Source organism: Capsicum annuum, chromosome 3, assembly GCF_002878395.1.
Source record: "Capsicum annuum cultivar UCD-10X-F1 chromosome 3, UCD10Xv1.1, whole genome shotgun sequence".
NCBI classification, from domain to species: domain Eukaryota; kingdom Viridiplantae; phylum Streptophyta; class Magnoliopsida; order Solanales; family Solanaceae; genus Capsicum; species Capsicum annuum.
In genome coordinates, this window is record NC_061113.1 from 181536351 (window position 1) to 181550261 (window position 13911).

Below are 13911 nucleotides of genomic sequence, written 5' to 3' on the forward strand. Positions count from 1 at the left end.
GAATTTCATGCGGAGAAGTCCTTTCAGATCCTTGTTGTTCAGATACGGTCTGTGCTACTTAGTATCATAATCTGTTGGACCAAATATAATAGGGTTAGGCAAATCAAGTTGATTCAATTCTTATGGTGACGGGGATAAATTCCTGTAAACAAGCTAAAACAAAAATAACACAAAATAAAAACAAAAAATCTAGTTATATTAACTTAAAATTTAACAATATATACACAAAAGTATGGCTGCAAAAAATAATACCTTATTAAACATGTCCTCCATCAAATCTTCATGTCTTGGCTTAGGTTTGACCACTTTCCAGTTGACCATCCTTGGGATTAAATTATTCTCACGAATGGCTATTGATTCATCAACTTCGAAACAACATTCATACCACCAAATCTGAAGAGTGTATGGAATGTCATTCAAACAATAATATTGTTGCACCTTATTCATAGAACGACTAAATAAAGCCATCAGTTTTGTAAATGCCAATTTACCCCATGAAAAATGACTATAACTTCTACCCTCAATTATGTGAAAGTCTCTGATAGGGATATTGACTTTATCTAATTGTGAGAACACAAATGTGTGAATAAAGTACAAAATCCCAATCCTTACAGCATCTTCAACATTTCTTCCCCATGTTTTATTCAAAAAAAGGTTGACCTACTCACTTTTTTGACATTTGTAGTGGAATTCGAAAAATATCTTTTTTGTAATCTACATAGTGGAAGGTCAAAATAGTTGAAATCATCTTCATTCTCAATGCATTTCAAATCGGTAACAATAGCAAACTCATACAGTGAAAAACGAAGAATGGTATTATTGACACATACCCTTAACTGATCCTGATATGGGTGTTGAACCTCTAAGGTTATCAAACATCTTGCTATCGATCCTTGAAAGTTACAATTAGGGAGGTCCAGAAATGACCCAAAACAAGTGCTTCTGAAAATTCGAATTCCTTCATCCTTCAAAACTTATTTAAGCCTATCCACTACATTGAGGTTGTGTCCACTGCCATACCTTAAGTTGTGGGAAGGTCACTTTCTTACAACTAAATTAAAATTCTACCAACAACAAATATTAACAATAACACAAATTAAATGATGATTCATATGTAAAATGTATCACCTATTTATAAATGAAAACAACAATAAAATAAGTATAGAAAATATTAGGACATATGTATCACCAATTATCTGATCCACAAAAGTATCACTCTTACACTATAGAACAATATGTATCAACAATTAAATAACAGTAAATGTACCACTCATACAATGTGAACAAAATATATCACCCATTAATACCCAATGAATCAACCATTAATTGAAATAACAATTGTATCTACCATATGAATCACCTTAATACCAAATGTATCATTCATTAAGGTCATATGTATCACCCATTAACACCATAATAACTGTAACTACCATATGAATCACCATAATACCCTAATAACGATAACATATGTATCATTCATATGAAACACCATTAAACTATAAACATGTATGAATAACTTAATAATTTTATATATGTATCAATCAATTTTTTTTAAAAAAAAAAAACTATGTACCACCTATATGTATCACGGACGATATCAATACTTGATTCAACGGAGAATTAGGGATATGCTCTATTTTCTCCTAATCTTCCATTTGTATGTCCGATTCTTAACTTTTGGAAGCAAAATCTTCTATAATATTCTTCATTTTTTAGAATCATTACGGTACTTTGACCTATTTTCACGAAAACCTCCCTCTGTGTAATCAAAGCTATCGAGAGTAAAATCCACAACTTGATGACTTCCAGGAACACCTTTTTGTGTTTTGATTTGGGAAATCCCCAAACTAAATGAGGGTGAATCTTCATTAGCCATTGAAGATCAAACAAATTAACACAAAAGAAATTAAAGCATATATGGATATTGGTTTGTCTTATTAAAAGTTAACTTAAAATCCACTTAAACAAACAACTCACCTCTTTGAAATAACTGAAAATTTTTAAAATTTAGTGAAGTAAATTGATGGTTCCAAGCAGTTAAAGTAATGGAGAAGGAAGTTATCTCAAATGTTGATAATTTGGGAGAGATTTTAGGGAAGAAAATTGTGAGGGGTGGGAAATCGTTCCATGTGTTAATGGAGGTTTAAACTTTGGTTGTCGTTTTTCCACATATATATATATATATCAATAGAAAAAGTGAATTAAGGGATTTTAAGAAATTTTTAAAAAGTTAAGAGATATTGGGTAATATAGTCTCTTAAGTTTGTGGTTTTGTGTAAATTACTCATATATATGGGATAACTACATAACTTAGCAAACATAGACTCCAAATTATCCTATTTAGCCTAAATTTCAATTAATTACAATCCATAGCCCCCTCTTGCCTATTAATTATCCTTAATTATAATTCATAGTCTCTATCATGTATTTTCTCTTTTTCTCTATTTTCTGTTACCCTTCTTCTTCTTTTTTCCTTCCTCAGTTTTTTTCTTTATTTTTTCTTTTCTTTTTTTGTTTTTTCTTTTTTCACTTTTTTCTTTTTTTGTTTTTTCCATTTCTTATTTTTTTTCCTTTTCATTTTTTCTAGTTTTTTTTTCTTTTTTTTTCTCTTTTTTCTATTTCTCTCCTTCATTTTTGTATTTTTTCTCCTTTTTTTTTCTTTTTTTCTCCTTTTTATTTGTGCGAACTAGCAAACACAAATACAAGTGTGAACTATAAAATACAAATACAAATGTGAACTATAACATACAGATACAAGTGTGAACTATAAAATAAAAATATAAATACAAACTATAACAAACAAATACAAATGTGAACTAAAACATACAAATACAAGTGTGAACTATAAAATACAAATACAAATATGAACTATAACATACAAATACAAGTGTAAACTATAAAATACAAATACAAATGTGAACTATCATTTTTATTTTTTAATTATTGAAAAGGAACGATAGATTTTCTTTATATGGATACTTGTTTGTATTTAATGATACAAGTTGTATTTATTGATACAAATAAATATTTGTAAAATCATCTGTTCCATTTGTTTGTAATTGTATTTGGATCAAGTGATATTTGTTTATTTACAAATAAGAATGATAATTTTGACATACAAATACAAAACGATACATTTGTATCAAATGATACATTACATATTTATATATTTTAGAATCAAGAAAGTACAATTAATGCATTTACTTGTTTGTATACAAATACAAATGATAACTTGTACATAATCACGGCTAAATATAATATGCAATCAACTTACAAATACAAATGGAAAAAAATTCATTAAAAATAAAAAGGCATCGACGAAAATAAAATACAAATACAAATATAATCTAAATATACAAACACAACAAAATCACAATACAAATATAATTCAATATAATATACAGTCAATTATAAAATACAAATACAAAATAGTTCTTTAAAATATAAGTGTGAATTATATAAAATATAAATAATGGTGTGAAATAATAAAAACTAATACAAGTGCGAACTATTAAATACAAATACAAATGCGAATTACAAAATATAAATACAAGCGTGAACTTTAAAATGCAAATGCAAATATAGTTGTATCAATGAATACAAAAATATAAATGACGGTGTGACTACTAATACGACAAACAATTATGGTATTTACGTTATCATCCATGACCTATGCTCGAGTAGTCATATTTTTTGAAAATACAAAAATATAAAATAGAACAAAAAAAATGATAAAGAAAATTTAAAAAAAATCAAAGAAGAAAATAAAACAAGAAGGAGAAATAAAAGTTAGAGATAGAAGAGAGAGAAAAAAACAAAAACAAAAAACAAAAAAAAAATGGGGGGGAAATAGAAAAAAGAAGAAGAAAAAATGAGGAAAACAAGAAAAAAAATATAAAAAAAAAATGATAGTGTTTTTAGCGAGACTAAATATGTAGTGCATTTATGTTTTTTATGATTACAAAGGTGAATACAACGTCTGTGAATCGAATACAAAGGCTAAATAGGTACTGTATTTATATTTTATATGAATACAGACTATTGATAAAACCGAATACAACGGGCGTAAATTAAATACAACGGCTATAAATGGTAATTATGTTAAATATGGCTATGGAAAGCGAGTTTTACAGCAAAGTGTAGCTAATTGTGAAATATCACAGAGAGACTTTGTATTTGGTTATAAACAATTCAGGGTACTTAAAGTATGTACAATTTTATTTGGGACAGTGAGCAATATATTCTTGTTCCATTATTATCAGCTTTATTCGAAAAATAAATTATGTATTTTCCTTAATGTATCGTGAGACGATATTGCAACATGTATCTTAGTTTAGCAGTATTTATGGAGTGGTATGTAGGGCAATGTATCTAAAGAACAACAAAACACGTACCATGAATCTCATGTATTAGGCCAAAGTGCAGCATGCCTATTTACTAAATAAATGTCTATCTGATAAAATTCAAAATGCATCAGTTGTTTAACAAACTAACCTATACATGTATATTTTCATAAACATCCGATCCGACATAACAATATCATTGTTTGCCGAATCACTCGGCTTTGAAATTAAAACTATGATCTATGACATACGTGGCTATAACAGATACAAGAGTAGTTTTTTCCTTGTAAATCTTTTTCTCCTTAACTATTGTATATTTGCAATCACTGATTAAGTTCTCAGCTTCAATGTCTATCAAAGACAGACAACATTTTCTGACTCAACGACAGCTAGTGCAAGACCTTCAATTCTCATACCTTCTACACAAATAACAATTCTGGTATCTGCCTCAAACATAATCTCTCCTACATCTTTGTCAATTATACTAATGCACAAAGAATACACTCCAAATTCAGGAACACTTTTTTTTACCTCTAGCTAAAACATCACTCATATTGTTACGAATCACTATTGATGATGCATTTCCTTCTACAATGTATCTGGCTTCTATTTTTTCTAGATTCATCAATTTTCAATTCAGCCGCAATTGCAGAAATCAAGTTTCTATACGAGACATTCTCTCCGATCACAATTCTGTCACTTTTGTCTCCTCCATATTTGATATCTGAAAACCATATTTGATACCTGAAAACCAAACTTCGGAATGCGTTAACAATATTGGGAGGTTCATGGTGCATCGGGAAAAAAGAAATCAAAGTTGAAAAACAGAGAAGAAAGGCATCAGGAAGAATTTGTTTGAAATATCCGCAAGATCTGGTGATGGAAGTTTGAATTTGTTACGCATCAACTGTACTCCAGCAGTTATAAAATCATTACGCGCAATTTACCCGCCAACTAAAGATTTTTCCGTCATATTTCTTTTTAAATTTGCCTAATTAGTTAGTAACGTATCGAGAACGTGATGTATCCAATGGAATGTGATATATTCATGGCGATTAAATTAGAGATTTTTACAACAACAACAACAACAACAAACCCAGTGTATTCCCACTTAGTGGGGTCTGGGGGGGGGGGGGGGTAAGATGTACGCAGTCCATACCTCTACCTCTACCTCTGATGAAGTAGAAAGGCTGTTTCCGAAAGACCCCCGGCTCAAGTCACGAGATATCACACAAACACATAGTACAGTGGAAATAGAAAGTAATTAGCTTACTGGAAAATAACCTTACTGTTACCAAATGTAGCACATATGCTCTTATTTCTAGCTAAGCCCCAGCAAAGTGGGGCGAAAAGAGTCCAAATCTTTACTTGAACTTCACAAAATGTCACTCATGCTCCTTAATATCTTATTTTATGTTTATCTGAATGGAAACCAAATCAAGAGCTCCTTCCCAGTTACTTGAGACATAGGAAACTCAACTGTACATTCGTGAACTGAAAAACTGAGAATGTAGTGTTCTAAACACGGTTTCTACAGAAGTAAAATCAATGTCAAACCCATAATTTTTCCCTCCATACTGCCAATAAAGGTAATCTTTAGAGGACAAGGGTGGAGGTAAAATTTGAGACATCTCTAAAAACTCTCCTGGTGTAGGAGCTATAGGCATCTCTCGCTTCTTCGAGTAATAAACATCAGCAAAAAGAATCCAAATAAGATCAGGATCTATTGAAGCGAGTGCAGCAAGGACATTAATAGATGCATCTCGAAGGCCTACAACACCGCTGCATGCTATCCCAACAACAAGACCACTGGCCTTTTTCAGAACTGCTTCCAGTGCCGAAGCACTACGTTTATTCCCAGCAAGATTTGCAAGCATGTTCAATACTGCAACCTGGATCTTTAGATCAGAAATCTCAGCTGCTGAATCTCCTAAAGATGCAGAACCACCTTGGTACGGAAACCTCAAGTGAGTCTCCTCTGAAGAACCTGGGGCTCTCTTTTGAAATGGTGAAGTACTTAAAAAGCTCCAGAAGTATTTCCCATCTGTATGGAAACGCCGAGTAAAGAAGTCGCCTCCACATATTTGCACGATATTACTAATTGTATGTGTACATCTTCGAACTGCCTGCTTATCAGTGAACAGGAAACCACTAATCAGAAAACAGTTCTATCAGTGATCCTACTACCGTGAAAAACACTTCCAAGTTTCTCTTGCTTTACCAGTTCTTTTCCTTTATTTGGGTGGGAATGGGAAAAGGGAATATAGCAGGACCAAAGGACGGTACAATCAAGAAAAAAGAAATTGGAGGGGTGTTTCTAAAATGCCTTCTAATCTGACAATTCTCTATACTTCATCCAACTACAGATTTCATTGTCTGAATGATGATCATCATCCAACTACAGATTTCATAGTCTGAATGATGATCACATTTCACCTCCAGATATCTTGAGAACTCTAGTGGTGACCTATAAAACTGTAGTAGTACTTGTGCAGCAAAGAGAACAGTGAAACCTTAGACATTAGACACAGATTTGCTTATTGCGACCAACATCCAATCCGTGCATGAAAGATCAAATTGAACGTAATGCACTCGTCCATTCATTATGTAGTCAGTCATTTCATGTTAACTGCTTATCATCTGTAGCCCCCTATCCAAAACCATAAATTAGGAACTTCTAAAATTCCATTTGTTTCCAGTCGTGGTTCCCCAGAACATCTCATAATTATAGTTTCCATATAATTGAAAATAGTCAAATATAAAAAAGGAAAGTTATCAAGCAGTATAGATTAGTAGAGGTTTCCAGAAAATAAATATGTTAAAAAATCACTCACCAATGGACTTTTATTTCGAAGACAGGAAACCAAAAATGGCCAGACTTTATTGGCTGCAGGGAGCAGTCTGTTCTCGGTAGATTCATCAGCATCAGCATCTAAAGCATCCTTTAGACTATAAAATGAACACATATGAGCCACATGTTCAATTGCCTCTTTGATTTCCTTCTCATGCTTGTAGGCATCCTCCACTTTGGTTATTGTCAAAAATACATCCTAAAGACATTTGGAAAGTTGAATCATAAGATGTTTCTCTAGTAAGAAAAGAAAAGGGCAGTTGCTCCTTCAAATAAATACGATATATGCAGCATTCAATAAAATATTAGGGTTGACAGATGAGGAAACTATAGCAAAATGAGACAAAAGAGTATTGAATCCTCAACTTAGACCTTCTGTCAGAAGAGTCAATAAATTATGTATAAAAACATGACTGACCGACTAAGATGAGTTCTTAAATGCTGACAGTAGGAGAAAAATAAAGTGGTGTAAGAGATACTGGACAGTAAAGTTATCTTATCATGTGAAGAAGTTTGGGATTTCCAAAGGCCCATGCAGCCCTAACTGCAGATGCAACTGAATATATCTGGAAGAAATGGATAATATGTTTTTGTATTATGATAGAAGGTTCAGCATTTAAGAACTAATCTAGTAATAGAACCTTGTCATTGTGAAGTGCTTAATTGCAACACAGAGAGTAAAGATCAAAACCATACGTCAACTACATCAAGTGCTACCAAGGATGCTGCTTGATTCGCTGAAGCAAGTAATGGAGTTGCAGCTGTTAAACATGAACCTGCAATAGATCCAACTGTTTGTCTAAACCTTCTAAAGTCATTCATTTTGAACAGCATAGTCTCCCACTCTATTTGCATATGAACATCATCAGTGATTCGCATCCCTATTAAAAGAAGAGTTCCAACATCAGATGCCCAAGCCAGTCATTTGGGTAAATACGGCAAATGACCCCGAATAATGAATATTATATACGGAGTGTTCTTCAAAATATGACTCAACACCAAAAGAAACTTTGATACTCAAGAATAAGATATCACCATAATTCAGGTTGGCATCATGGAGTCTAACAGAAATTTCAAATATTATTATGTTTCCATCATTGCTTACAGTTGGTAATCTCAAAATTTTATTCAGATAAAATGCAGCTGTTTAAGCTCTCCACAATAAGCTTCATCCTAAAATCTACTTCAAGATGCAACGGATAAAAAAAAACATTACTATCTCCAATTTCAGTATAATTCTGTGAGAGCAGAATACTTTTAGTATAATCTGTTTGTCAAAGTTCCCCTTCTTGTCATAGAAGTGCCTTATCTGCATGTTTTACTGAACCACAAAGAGAGCTGTTCTGACCAGACAAGCACAACTAGACATCCAGTGAACTGGAAAGTTAAGTGGACAGATTGATAATTGGAATGGAAAGGATAAAATCCTGTCGGAGCTAATAAAGAACACCCTCTTACACGGGAAGACACTATACTATATAGAGATTGCAGTAAATATTTAGCACTGCAGCCACAAAAAGAAAGTTACTGTCTTATGCTGTATTGTCCTAATTATATTTGTCATACAAGCAGCAAATGATATTTACTTTTTATCAGCTAATCAAAAAGATATAGGTAAAGCAAAATTAATATCTTTTTTTGTCACCCCGATCCTCCAAGAATTTTACATTTATTCACAATGTTATATTTCCCCAATCAATCCACGTGAACTTTTGTGGGGTGGGGTGGGGGGTGGGGGGGGATAATACATCATCATACAATTAAGCCTGTTTAACAGTGATCTATTTATACCCATAAACAATTACAAAACCAAATGATCACATTGATGCACAAGAAATGAAGATATACCGCATTAGCCTTATGCTTAATTTTAACATTATGATGCTCCAGAGTTTAGCCTTCTTACTTATATATTTTTGAGAAGACCTTCTTACTTATATATAAAACCGGATATTTAAAAAAATTAACAATTCTTAATGGGTTACCGGCTAAACCAATCAGGAAAATGGGTAAACTGTACCCCGCACTACTAAGCCATTAACTATAAATTTTCAAACCATTCCCCGACCATTAATCTTATAACCCAACACCAATAAACCTACTTAGCAGTTGAGTTATCGATTGCGGTTAGATTTTGAACAGCCCTAGCAAATATCATTTTTAATGGGCGTTGAAGCAAGTGTTATTTTGTTAGTTTTTAACGTGATTGTATGTAGAATAGAACACGACCAATTCTTTTTAAGAAATCATCACATGCTCAGTAGAAGTCTCAGTTTCAACAATTGTCTTCTCCAATTGCAGGCTAAGAGATAAATGCAATACTCCACCTTGTCATAAATGTTCTTTTTTTCAATACATAATTACTGAATTACCGTACCAAACCGAATTTTGGAAGTTTGGTATTTGGTATCTATTCAATTACCTATTACCAAATATCGAACGTCTACCCCCTAGCATTGGATTTGAACCTATGACATAAGACACAAGTCTTTCAATCCTAGCGCTTCAGAGCTTATGCAATGCGAGGTTGCTACGCTTCGAAGACCTGAATCGATAGAGGGAAAAAAAGTGATTTGGGAGGAGTGAAGATGGAGTACAATGTTTTCATTGTACAAGAACAAAGGCGATATTCAAAATTCAACAACTATAGGGCTATCAAGCTACTAAGCTACACTACAAGAATTTGGGAGACACTGGTCAAGATGAGGATGAGGAGGGGTGTCTATCTCTAAGAGTCAATTCAACTTCACACGAGGCAATCAAGTACAGAGGTCATTCATCTTGTAAGGAGTATTGCAATAATCTCGGGCACTCAAGTATAAAAGTCATTCATCTTGTAAGGAGTATTGCAATAATCTCTTAAGGTATTTAGAATACAATAAAGTCCCTAGTGAGGTTCTATGAAGGTGCTTAGAATCTAGAGGTGTCTTGTGGCTTATATTAGGGCCTTTAAGGACATGTACAATGGAACCAAGACCCGAATAAGAACAATGGGAGGTGACTCAAACACTTTTCATGAGTGGGTTGCACCAGGGACCAGCCTTTAGCCCATTTCTACTGGCCTTAGTGATATACGAATTGACGCGACATATTCAAGGATAACTTATATTCAAAGATGACAAAATTAATTGATGAGATGTGCGATGGAGTTAACTATAGGCTGGAAGTTTGGAGACAGACCAAGAATCTAAAGGTTTCAGGTTAAGCACGACTACAACAGAGTACCTGGAATGCAAGTTCAGTGACGTAACACATGAAGTGGTGGCGAGAGTGAAGAAAGATTCCCAAGGCATACCCAAGATAGGAAGCTTCAACTATCTTGGTCTGTAATCCAAATAAAGGGGCAGATTGATGATGATGTAGCATATCATATTACAGCGCGGTGGGTGAAATGAAGGCTTACGTACTATGTGAATTAAATGTGGCATCTAGACTTAAAGATAAGTTCTATAGAGTGGTGGTTAGACCTGCTTTGCTGTATGGGGCTGTTAGAATATGAATAGGAATAGCATATTGAATTCTACTTAGAAAGGGATTGTAATGTAGTGTTCTATTAGGAATAGGATTGGAATGTAGTGTCTATAAATAGGGTCTCAATGTAATATTTAGATACAACAATTCAATAATATTCTCATATTTTTCACATGGTATCAAAGTAGGTTTTGTGAGAAAATTTCTGGAAAGAAAACTCAATAAGACAGGCCGGTATTTTAATTTTTGGCGACTGTTAAGTCCAATTTGAGCCCTCGTCTATTTTTTAAGTGTTGTGTGCAAAAACCAACACCACCACGAGGTGAGAAGCACCCAGGTGAGCAAACCACAATGCTCGAATCTTATCTCCGACGATCCACGTGCCACCAGAACTTTCAGATCTGCTCCTCACGAACTTCACGTGCCGGCGCGTGCGGTTTATTCCGGCCAAGTTTTTTTTCCAGCTAGGTCGCCACTTCATTACAAGGCTGTACCAAAAGCTTTTTCTTGATTCCGACAAGTCTCAAGATTCCGATCACCGGAACCTAAATTCCGGAGACTTTTCCGGCTATTTCTTTTTTTAGTAGCCTCGCTTATTCATTCCAAGGATGCTCATATGATTTTTTTCTGATTCCGAGCAACTTTCGAACATCAAATCTTATATATTCGGGGACTTTCCTTTTTTTTCCGGGCCAAATTCCAACAGTATTTCTTTTTGATGATTAAATCTGAATCTTAATGAGGAGATCAGAAACTCCGATGTCAGAGCTTATGAAGAATCAACAAAGGGAAGGTCGATTTAGAAGATCTCGACCTAGATGTATTGTAAAAGGCTTGGACATGCTCGTGGAATATGCTATTCTTTGCATGGTCGACCATCCAAAAATGTTCATATTGCTCAGTCTAACACCACAGGTGATCAACGTGTATATTTATCTGACAAGGAATATAATGAGTATCTTCAGTATCAAGCAAGTAAGCATATATTTCTACCAATAGCCTCAACTGCAAAATCTCCTACCTTTGGATCATGGGTTGTGAACTCAGGTGCTTATGACCATAATTCTGGTGACAAATCACTTCTGTCTGATATTGTTTATTCACAATCTCTTCCTGCTATTACTTTAGCTAATGGAATTCGAACAAAGCCAAAAGGAGTTGGACAAGCCAAACCCTTAGCTTCTGTCACTCTAGACTCTGTTCTTTATGTCCCTGGTTATCCTTTTAATCTTACATCTGTTAGTCGTTTGACACGTGCCCTTAATTGTAGTATAACTTTTTTTTATGATTCTTTTCTAATGCAGGACCGCAAAACGGGACAGACAATTGGCATAAGGACATGAATCACAGGGCCTTTACCATCTTACCTCTTCAAATTCCTTCACAGCATGCTCCGCTACAGATCCTCCCGACCTTATTCACAAACGTTTGGGACATCCTAGTCTATCCAAGCTACAAAAGATGGTGCCTAGTTTGTCTAGTCTATCCACATTAGATTGTGAGTCGTGTCAACTTAGGAAACACACTTGTGCTACTTTTTCACGTAGTATTGAAAGTCGCTCAGAGTCTATTTTCTTTTTAGTTCATTCCGATATTTGGGGTCCTAGTAGAGTCAGTTCACCCTTACGATTTCATTACTTTGTTACTTTCATCAATGATTTTTCAAGATGTACTTGGCTTTACTTAATGAAAGATCGTTCCGAGTAATTCTCTATATTCAAAAGTTTTTCTGCTGAAATACAAAATCAATTTGGTGTTTTCTATTCGTGCTTTTCGTAGTGATAATGCCTTAAAAATACTTATCCTCCCTGTTTTGAGGAGTTCATGACTCATCAAGGAATCATTTACCAAACATCATGTCCATACATCCCTCAACCGAACGGTATAGCAGAAAGGAAAAATAGGCATCTCATTGAGACTGCTCGCACTCTTCTCATTGATTCCCATCTTCGATCCAGAATAAGGTTCCCCATTCCATACTATTTCCTCAGTCACATCTCTACTGTATTCCCCCTCATGTTTTCAGGAGCACATGTTTTGTTCATAACTTAGCCCCAGGAAAAGATAAATTAGCCCCTCGTGCTCTCAAATGTGTCTTCCTTAGTTACTCTCTAGTTCAAAAAAGGTATCGATGCTATTCACCTGATCTGGGTCGCTACCTTAGGTCTGCTGATGTCACATTCTTTGAATCTCAACCTTTATATACATCTTCTGATCATTTTAATATCTCTGAGGTTTTACCCATATCTCCAGTATTATCCACACCAATCTTAAAGGAATCTATGGTTACTTCTCCATCTCCAACTACAGTGCCACCACTTTTGACTTATCATCGCCGCCCACGTCCAGTAGCAGTCCCAGATGATTCATGTCCTACGCCTGACGCTTCACCTACTGCGGACCTGTCTCTTCCTAGTCAATCAGTTGCACTTCAAAAAGGTATAAGATCCACTCGTAATGCTAACCCACATTATACTTTCTTGAGTTATCATCGTTGTCATCACCCCATTATGCTTTTGTATCATCTTTGTCCTCTATTTCCATTCCTAAGACTACAGGAGAAGCACTTTCTCATTCAGGATGAAAACAGACTATGATTGCTGAGATGTCTGCTTTACATACGAGTGGTACTTGGGAGCTTGTTTCCCTTCCTGCACGTAAATCTACTGTTGGTTGTCGTTGGATTTATACAGTCAAAGTTGGTCCAGATGGTCAGGTTGATCAGTTGAAGGCTCGCCTTGTTGCCAAAGGATATATACAGATATTTGGGCTTAATTATAGTGACACTTTCTCTCTTGTGGCTAAAATAGCATTTGTCCGTCTTTTTCTCTCTATGGTTGTCGTTCGTCATTGGCCTCTTTACTAGTTGGACATTAAGAATGTTTTTCAGCATGGTGATCTTGAGGAAGAAGTTTATATGGAGCAACCACCTGATTTTGTTGCTCAAGGGGAGTCTAGTAGCCTTGTATGTCGATTGCGCAAGTCACTCTATGGTTTGAAACAATCTCCTCGAGCCTGGTTCGAAAAGTTTAGCACAGTTATTCAGGAGTTTGGCATGATTCGTAGTGGAGCTGATCATTCAGTGTTTTATCGCCATTCTGAACCAAATCTGTGTATTTATTTGGTGGTTTATGTTGACAATATTGTTATCACCGGCAATGATCAAGATGGTATCACTAACTTGAAACATCTCTTTCAGCATTTCCAGACTAAAGACCTTGGCAGATTGAAATACTTTCTAGGTAT

General features: G+C 34.6%; 1 protein-coding gene across 1 annotated transcript in view; it reads right to left on the minus strand.

Moving 5' to 3' along the window:
• Positions 1-5597: 5597 nt before the first annotated feature.
• LOC107863682 (TELO2-interacting protein 1 homolog) overlaps positions 5598-13911 on the minus strand; it is a 56639-nt gene continuing 48325 nt past the window's right edge. Inside the window, exons 15-17 of the mRNA XM_016709726.2 lie at positions 7891-8075; positions 7178-7393; positions 5598-6469 (exon numbers count right to left, since the gene is read on the minus strand). Coding sequence (XP_016565212.1) covers positions 5819-6469; positions 7178-7393; positions 7891-8075 — 1052 coding nt within the window. The 3' untranslated portion in view covers positions 5598-5818. The remainder of the gene's footprint in view (positions 6470-7177; positions 7394-7890; positions 8076-13911) is intronic.